The 9,413-nt window shown below is 39.0% G+C and overlaps 1 protein-coding gene, 1 long non-coding RNA gene and 1 pseudogene across 3 annotated transcripts; all 3 read right to left on the bottom strand.

Annotated features, from left to right (window-relative positions):
- Positions 1-419: 419 nt before the first annotated feature.
- LOC149156401 (pinosylvin synthase pseudogene) lies at positions 420-9,031 on the bottom strand (annotated as a pseudogene). The gene is made up of 2 exons (XR_016262247.1): positions 8,725-9,031; positions 420-1,553 (listed from the first exon to the last, which is right to left on the bottom strand). The product of XR_016262247.1 is annotated as a pinosylvin synthase pseudogene (transcript).
- On the bottom strand, positions 3,772-5,785 carry LOC149156403 (cysteine proteinase mucunain-like). Its single transcript, XM_089444751.1, has 5 exons — positions 5,773-5,785; positions 5,302-5,640; positions 4,872-5,107; positions 4,633-4,773; positions 3,772-4,335 (listed from the first exon to the last, which is right to left on the bottom strand). The coding sequence occupies exons 1-5, from the start codon at positions 5,783-5,785 to the stop codon at positions 3,814-3,816; spliced, it is 1,251 nt and encodes a 416-aa protein (XP_089300877.1). The 3' UTR covers positions 3,772-3,813.
- On the bottom strand, positions 6,411-7,545 carry LOC149156402 (uncharacterized). Its single transcript, XR_016262248.1, has 3 exons — positions 7,385-7,545; positions 7,209-7,285; positions 6,411-7,098 (listed from the first exon to the last, which is right to left on the bottom strand). It is a non-coding gene; the product is annotated as an uncharacterized LOC149156402 (long non-coding RNA).
- Positions 9,032-9,413: the final 382 nt, after the last annotated feature.

The raw sequence follows: 9,413 nt of genomic DNA, 5'->3' as shown, positions 1-9,413 counted from the left end.
TTAAAATAAAAAAATTTACATAAAATTTAGAACTATAGCAAATCGAAGACGTAAAACGTTATGCCAGTGCATTCACAATATTTGTTTACATTCACTCATTTTTTATTTTGGGTAGTTATGAATTTTATTAACCAAAAATAAAAGATTTTACTTAAAAAAAATTATTTTAAGGAAGGAAGGAAGGAGTGGTCACAGTTTAAAGCTAAGAGTGGTTAAATTGATATTTGATTTTTTTTTGTTTATTTATAAAAGGTAGTTGTTGGCTGATTGCTAAGATTTATAAAGATGTATCTTTCGGAATTTGAATTTAAAATTATATCTCTCGCAATTTGAATTTAAAACTATAACCTTTTATTAAGAAAGATACAGTGAAACTCATGCACCTCTTGGAATTTGAAACTATTATTAGAAACACTCTATCTTGGAATTTGAAACTATTATTAGAAACACTCTATCTTGGTCACATTTATTCTCTTGGAGTAAAGAGTAAAAATGGATAGTTGCACATTTATTTATTCTAAACCTTAGATGTTGCGATTAAGTTTAGTTGTTGAATTATTGAAGAGGAACGCTCTTGAGAACAACTGTTTCGATGGTGAGGCCCGGTCCGAATCCAAACAGAACTCCCATTTCCAATCCCTCTCCGCTGGTTGAACATCCATTTTGTAGAGACGCCTTCTTCGTCTGATCCAATATGAAGTGGACGCACGCACTGGACATGTTTCCATACTCGCTCATAACGTGCCTGGTGGGTATGAGTTTTGTGGGATCCAGATTGAGCTTGGCCTCCACCCGATCAAGGATGGCACACCCTCCGGGATGAACAACCCAGAACAACTTGTTCCAGTCGGATATTTTGAACTGACTGAACGCCTCCACCAGACAGTTTTCAATGTTGGCAAAGATAAGATCCGGAACCGCGCCTTTGAGTTGGAATGTCAGTCCAACCTCTCTCACCTTCCCACCGATGGCTCCCTCGCTGTCGGGAAGAATTGTCTGTGCGGTCCACAGTATCTCGAAACAGGGCTTCTCCACTTCGGGGATGGGATCGGCTCCCACGATGAGTGCAGATGCACCGTCGCCGAAGAGAGCTTGGCCCACCATGCTGTCGAGGTGAGTGTCGGAGGGGCCACGGAAGGTAACGGCCGTGATTTCACTGCAGACGACCAGAACCCGAGCTCCCCGATTGTTCTCTGCGAGATCTTTAGCCACGCGGAGAACGGTGCCTCCAGCGAAGCAGCCCTGTTGGAACACGCCCACTCTCTTCACACTCGGGTGCAACTCGAGCAACTTGGCTACCTCAAAGTCTGCTCCGGGCAGATCCGGAGTCGTTGTGCTGCAAAATATGAGATGAGTGATCCGAGACTTGGACTGCCCCCACTCCTTAATGGCCTTCTCAGCCGCCTCTTTTGCCAGGCGGGGCACCTCCATAGCCAACATCGCCTGTTGTGCGTCCAACGATGGCACCTCCACGAACGCGCACACATCGGGATTCTTCTTGAGGATCTCCTCCGTCAGGTACATGTATCTCTGTTTTATTGCCGACCTTTAACCTGCATGGAGCCATATGTATGATGATTAGAAAAGCTAACATCATTTCTGTATCCAAAATCTTGGATGATTCATCACATGAACCTGTTTTTCCCACACAATTCTCTAATTTGTTAATATATATACCAAAGAGAAAGAGAAAAACAAGGGAAAAAAAAAAACTTTAATTCATTTTAACATTATAAAAAAAAAAATTGCTACCAATTTTAATGTCTCTCATTTGAATAACAAGGATTTTATACAATTTCTTTTAAATTTTTTAACATAAACACCTAAAAACATATTTTTAATTAAATAAATAAAAGTTGTAATATAAAATCAACTTAAAATGGATATTGAAATTTCCATTATTCTATTATAATAATACTTTATAACAATATTTTTTTCCAACTTAAAAATGATAATAGATTTATTTAAAATGAATGCAAATATATGAAATAGTTATTTATATGAAATTACATTTTACTGAAAAATTGCAATAATACTTTTAAATTATAATCAATCAACTTAATATCTGAAAAATATTACAGCCACCAAATTGCAATAATATCTGAAAAAGTTACCGCCACTAAATATTACAATAATATCTGAAAAAGTTACAGCCACTAAATTTGAAAAGTAAGCAGTGCAGATTTCGGAATCTCTCACTTGTTTGACTAGCTGGCTGGCTAATAATAATAACTAGCAATTGCCCTAAAAAGTGCAAAAAGAGGCCGATAGGTTTTTTAAATTAGGAAAATAGTATGAAAATTGGAAAAATGATAAAAAAATGCATTTATAGATATGTATTCAGCTCATAAAAATGAAGGACCCCCATAACAAAAATGAAGGCCAGGATGAGTTTGGCTAGTAATTGAAGGGTGAAATAATCACAAATATTCAAACTAAGAATATTAAATAATCACAAATTCTCAATTGCATAAATAGTATGAAAATTGGAAAAATGATAAAAAAATGCATTTATAGATATGTATTCAGCTCATAAAAATGTGGTAAATGAAATAAAGGCCAAGTTTCATTTAGGAGATATCATTTAACTCTCGCATATTGCTAAATGTTGAAGTAGAGGTCTTCAGATTTTACTCCGAGTTACCTTGCCTTCAAAGGTTTAGTCTCACTGGCTCTCACATGCCTGAGAACATCGCTGTGTTACCAGTGTTAAAATCATTTAGACTTCCTCTTGCACTCGCTTGAGATTTGATCATTGGTTTCGAATTGACTTTCCAATCTCTCATTGCTTTCTTAACAATCCTCACCATTTTTAATCTTCAGTTTCGTTGGTTTCTATTTGCCTTTCATCATCTTAATCAATTTGAATCTAAATTCAATCACTTTTAAATTCATTAGCTTCGACTGCTCATGCTCTGCTATAGAGAACCTTCCCCCCCATCCTAGTTTTGTGCTTCATTTTGGAATTTTAAATATGACACTCACTTTTTGTCTCCATACAAATTCCATTAATTTGGCAACTATAATTTTAACATCCCAATCTTTGTTCCATGGCCGAAAATTTTAGCAGGCCTGTAAATCGTATAAGAGATTTCACGTGAGATATTTGTCTAACTTATTTATCAGCCCGACGTAATTATATTGGTAATTGGTTTGGGCACAGGCGTGTGACCTGTTGCCAACAACAATCTCAAACTAATATATGCAAGCAAGTTTTGTTCATAGATTAACAAGAAGACAGAGAGCAAATATAAATGAACAAATTTCGTACATGAAGAGTAATAGATATTAATTTCCAAATAGTACACAGAACAATGGGGGATTACACCAAAACCTTTTGCACCCAGGTTGGGAATAATCTTACTAATCTGAAATAACAATAACAATTGAAAAATATGGAACATTACCTTAACTCCTGGAGTTAAGATCTATAATAGCTTCCGTAATCACAAGGTTGTTTTGTTCATAGACTATAAGCCTCAGAACAAACAATAACAATGGCTAACATAACCAAGCGTTGTACATGTATAAATGAGAAGGGATAGAATTGATGACAGGACAGAAGCAATTTCTGATCCAACTGGAGAAGCCAAGCCAGACACGGTAACATAGCAGAAGTATTTTGTACACAAACCCTTTTTTTATGTATCAGTTTCTCCTTAGACGATCAGGTTTGCAAAAGAACATCAGCGACTATTCAGGCAGTAGCAGCAACCCAATAGGGTTTGGCTGGGGTACGCTTTAGCATCTTCACTCCAAATGAATCCTTGCTACTCTGTGACAACAACAATTTATCCCCAAAAATACACAATATCAGAAATTTGAGATCGAATCTAGCGAAGTTGCAAACTTGAAATGACTGGTTAGGAATATTGGTACTACCTTGAGGCAGGTCCCACCATCAAGATCGCAGACTGGGTACTCGTTAGGGCAGCAACTGTAGTGATCATCACAGCAGGTGGCCGAATCAAGAGGGCAGCAGCCCCAGGCATAGCAGTAGCCTCCGAAGTCATACATGCAGCAGCAGGTGTTGCTCTGAGGGCAGGAATAATAGTTGTCACACACAGTGGGAGGCATTATTGGGCTTGGGGGAGAAGGCCCAGGGTTTGGAGGGTTGGCACCCTTCTTTACAGGGTAAGATGCCTCCATTGCTATACCACAAATACCTGTTGAAGCTTCTTCAAGGTTCCTCTGCAGTCTCATGAATCCCTCCTCTCCCCAGCTCTTTCCCCAAGAATTCTTCACAATCCAGTAGTCAGTGCCCGACTCTGACCCATAGCCCACCAGAGTCACGCCGTGGTCTAGCTGGGTTCCGCAGGCACTAGTGAACACACCCTGGAGGTAGATTCCATGGAAAATTAATCAATTGGTAAAATCGCATGGCAAAATCATTAATAATGGTAAAGATAAACTTAGACAACGTAATTTACAGCATTTCAGGTGGTAAATTCCAAGGGAAATAATTAATTGTTGAAGTCACATGGAAAAAAAATAAATGGCATTAAGAGAAACTGACTGGCAAGAAAATTTTAGGGGTTATCCCATGTAGATTAATGAAGACGACTTATCCTAAATTGATGATTAAGATTTGAAACGGTTAAATGATCATTCTTCACAAAATCAAGTGCTCACAGATTCGTAAAACTGGAACTCCCTCCCGCTGGCTTCGATGGCAACGCTAATTGGTTGATTAGCCGCAGCCTTCTTCAACGATTTCTCATCGTTTTCAGGCACATCTTCGTAGTCATCGATTGTTACCACATGGGCATTTTTCTACACACATGCATGCAAATTTATCAGTCATGATAAATTAGAAAAATCAGCAGGTAGCGGGATCGAATCCCGCTTAAACAAAAGACCATGAGAATTACCCTGTAAGCGTCACATGATCCATCGTAGGCTGTGTAGGGGTAATCCTCCTCGCTGTCAAGTCCACTATTGTTTATAATAAACTCGAAAGCGTAATCCATGAGACCACCGTTGCATCCTTGGTTGTAAGAAGTATCACAGTCCACCAGTTCTTGCTCGGACAGCAAAATCAAATCGCCGGTCACGATTTGATTGATTCCTTCAACGGCCGCCACAGTTGAGAACGCCCAACAACTTCCTGAAAAAATCGAACAGAAAAAGTACAATACAGGGCATTTTTATGGTCTAGGGTATAAAATTCAGGAGATAAAACTTCTCAATTAAAAAGTACTGTACAGGGCACTGTTATGGCCTAGGGTATGAAAATTCATCAGATATAAATTCTCATAAAACTGAAAATTAGGGTATGACAATTCATAAGATAGAACTTACCACATTGACCCTGGTCCTTCACGGGAGCCACGACTCCCTTTTCTCTCCAGTCAATGGACTTTGGCAAATCCTCGCCGTCGGAATACTGGTATCGAGGGCTGGGAGACCTCAGCAACTGTTTCTTGGTGTCCAGCTTGGCACCCAGATATGTGGCCTTGAATTCCTCGTGGCTCAGATCTGCAAACTGGTTCAGATCCAGTTTGTAGGACCGATTCCCCTGGTTGTGCTCGTGAATATACAGAAAATTGTCTTTCAATACAGTATAAGTATTGAAAGCAATCTTTTTCTGTTGGCACCAAAATGCTACATGCACGTGGAATGTCTTCGGCCACAACCACCCTGTCACGATTTATCGCCTCACCTGTTACGAGAGGGGTGAAGGGATTCACATTTTACACTAACCTCAATTTTCCATTAGTTTATCACATAGCTCGTTCCTTCAAATTAAAGGGATTCACATTTTACACTAACCTCTATTTTCCATTAGTTTAGCACATAGCTCATTCCTATTCAAATTCATGTCCCTCCCTCGGATGAACTTTCCTGAAATGGCTCTACAAATTCATAGTCATTATAGGTTAGTGCTCAGTACAATCAAACATGAGCAATCCACAGATAAGGTCCCTCACCACACCAACACACTCACTCGTGCGTATATATACATAAATATGAGAGAGGGAGTGGGAGAGAACGCCCACACAAGGTTATTAATAAACAAATCAGGGAGATCAATCATCTCCTGGTGATTATACTAATGCAAGCGCAAATAAACTTTGAATTGAGTTTTAACACAGACAAGTCCCCAACACGCCCACTTATATATGTGTGTGTGTATCACCACCCACAAACTTATTACTACCCAAATTAGCAAGATCAATCACCTCCTGGTGACTATACAAATGCGAGAGCAGATTAATTTTGGATGAGTTTTAACATAAAACCGTCGCACATCCAAAAGATATAGAGAAATTGTAAAGAAGCTCCATATAAAACATACTACTATCAATGAATATACAGAGTACGCACTGCATGTTCTAAAGCTTCAATCTTAATACAGATACTTTTTCTGGATATCACCATAAACATCTTCAAGCAAAAAGTAAATTGTAGTCATAAGAATTAATCAAACAATCACAATTACCTCATAAGTTAGGCATTAACAAAAATGCCAATTAACTTCAGGTACATAATATCCATTAAACTCCAATTAATTCCGTTAATACGACAAAAATCCAGCAGTCAACATTGCATTTCTGCGTAGGGTGTCCAATATCAAATATATATACAAATTAGAAACATTCAAACAAAGCTCTATCTGATCCTAAGCATCAAAATCAATCCTAAGCCCTTTCCCCACGGATACGCCTTGCAAGCTGAATATCCTTAGGCATGATCGTCACCCTCTTGGCATGGATGGCACACAAGTTGGTATCCTCAAACAGTTCCACAAGATAGGCCTCTGCAGCCTCCTGGAGGGATAGCACTGCATGACTTTGGAAACGCAGATCCGTGTACAAAAGAATAAATAACAATTTTTAGAAAGGTCGGCCTTTGGTGTACTACGTGCACTACAAAAGAATAAATAACAAATTTTAGAAAGGTCAGCCTTTGGTGTACTAGGTGCACTCTGCCAGTTGATTCAAAATTGAGCTGTGGATGCCCTTGCAGAGCTTTTTTGACTACTACTGTGAAAAGGAAAGTGTTACCTTGAAGTCCTGGGCAATTTCCCTAACAAGCCTCTGAAAGGGCAGCTTGTGAATAAGCAGCTCTGTACTCTTCTGATACTTTCGAATTTCTCTGTATGATTTGATAAGTTGCAATTAGATATCTAGTAGACAGAATAGGGCAATAAAACCAGAAAAAATATCATAAGGCATTCATAACAATTTCAAATCAAGAGAACATACCGAAGAGCAACTGTACCAGGGCGGTATCTATGAGGCTTCTTAACACCACCTGTGGTAGGAGCAGATTTACATGCGGCCTAGACCAGAACAGTATTTCAGCATACATACGAGGTAATACACATCGAAAGCCACATAGCCGACAAGAAAGGAAAAAGAAATAAATAAATAAAAATTACCTCTTTGCCAGCTGCTTCCTTGGAGCCTTTCCTCCAGTCGATTTACGAGTTGTCTGCTTCGTACGAGCCATTGTTAGGTGCAATTAACGACCAGCAAGGTAGAGAGTTATCTGTTTCAGTGACAACAAGAACGAAGATATCAGCCAAGCCATAAACGCCGTCTCAGCTGAAACCCCCAACGCCATCTCAGCCGAAACCCTAAAATACCAAAAACCAGCTATAAATACAGAAATATTACGAATCTCCTCAAACAATCATTCTACTGTAAAGCAGAACCCTCACATCCATAAACCCTAAATAATAAAAGAGAAAAAACAGAACCTAAGAAACACGGAGAACGTGAACCCTCACATTCCAAGTCATATGTGAATCACAAAAAGGACAACAGAAAGCATCCACAGTAAACCCTAGATATTAAAGGAGAATAAACAGGGTACAGTAAACATGGAACACATTCTAAAATGGGAACGGCCGAGGATTTCAAGGAGAATTCAAGTTGCTAAAACTGCGACAACAAACTCTAGGGCACCAAAATATTTTACTAATTCAAAACATTATCAAATAAATGGAACACCCCACGGGTTCACGGGAACTCTAGCTGTTATAATAAAGATCACAAACGCTAGGGCACAAAAATAATTGAAGAATCAACCAGTTACTACGACCTCAAGGAGAATTCCAGTTACTAAAACTCGAACAACAAACCCTAGGGCACCAAAATATTTCACTAATCCAAAACATTATCAAATGAATGGAACACCCCACGGGTCAAGGGGAACTCTAGCTCACTGCTCACTGCTCGAATGCATCGAATAAGGTGGAAGATAACTGCAAGAAGTTAACACGGCCCGCCATTCCCTCGTAGAACCACCCGCCATTCCCTCGCAGAACCACTCCCTCCAGAACTGTCCCGGTCTATTCTGACGCTAGCTGCACTAGACTGAAAAACTCCTGGATCCGATGCCACGTGTCAGTATAAGGAACAAAGGAGCCATTCAGAATCTGATGCCACGTGTCAACACGAGAGCCAAAGGAACGACGAAACTCTGTTCCAAAGGAAGGCCTATCGGCCTAAAAAGTTCGTCTCTAAATTTGAAAATAATAATAAAAAGTTCGTCTCTAAATTTGAAAAGTGACGCTACGCTAATATAATATAATATTGAGTAAGTATTGCAGATTTCAGAATAATATTTCTTCGCATGAAAACAGGTTAGTTTTTGTAATAAGAATAAAATTTCTTCGCATGAAAACAGGGTGTTTTGTAACAAGAATAATATTTCTTCGATCACATGATTGATTCATGAATTGAATTGAATGAAGAAACTGAAACTGAAACTTACATATTCGCTTGAACTTATCCTTGAGCTCTGTGTTATGCTCGTTACCGGTGACTCGAAAGTAGTAATCTGGATATGTGCTCTGATCCACAGCATTGGGTGGATTGGCAGTGCCGATAGCAAGGATCGAAGCGAAGCCATCTGCCCTCTGCAACTTCCTGAAACCTTCAAAATCAACTCCCCCCATCTCTGCTCTGCTCTGCTATGCTATGAGGCGGTTAAGCGTGGTACCAAACCCTGGACAACAAATCTCAATATTTACTTTACTTTACTTTACTGTGTTGGTCTGGTCGAATAGCTATAAGAATCTCTAAATCTATAGCAGCTATTTTATACACTTTGATATGAAATAAATATGATTATTATATAATGCATCAATTAGTCCAGTCCGATACCATGGCTTCTATAGTCTAATACCATCATCTAATATGATGACTTATGCTTGCTTGCTTTGAATATCTTGAGTCAACACCAACCAACCATATGGGTTTTGAATATTCATACATACTCCACGAGACGAGACGAGACGAGACTGTAAATCAGAAACGTGTGGATGATGAATGGGTTTTGAATATTCAGATTATCCATCAAGTCGGTCGAAATCGAGTGACGCAACTGTGAAGCCGACAGCCGCAACTGTGAAGCCGCCGATTTATTAATATTATAATCTTATGCTTGCTTTGTTTGAATAT

The sequence above is a fragment of the Pinus tabuliformis genome, chromosome 9 (assembly GCF_031772625.1).
Source record: "Pinus tabuliformis cultivar Carrire ecotype Pingquan chromosome 9, CPIR1, whole genome shotgun sequence".
NCBI classification, from domain to species: domain Eukaryota; kingdom Viridiplantae; phylum Streptophyta; class Pinopsida; order Pinales; family Pinaceae; genus Pinus; species Pinus tabuliformis.
This window is presented reverse-complemented; position numbering and strand designations above follow the sequence as displayed.

What these genes read in the sequence shown, in the direction of transcription:
- LOC149156403 (XM_089444751.1), bottom strand. An exon ending in GATCATGTGACGCTTACAGG is followed by an intron (nt 4,774 to 4,871) that starts GTAATTCTCATG and finishes GCATGTGTGTAG; the next exon opens with AAAAATGCCCATGTGGTAAC. An exon ending in AGTTCCAGTTTTACGAATCT is followed by an intron (nt 4,336 to 4,632) that starts GTGAGCACTTGA and finishes ATCTACCTCCAG; the next exon opens with GGTGTGTTCACTAGTGCCTG.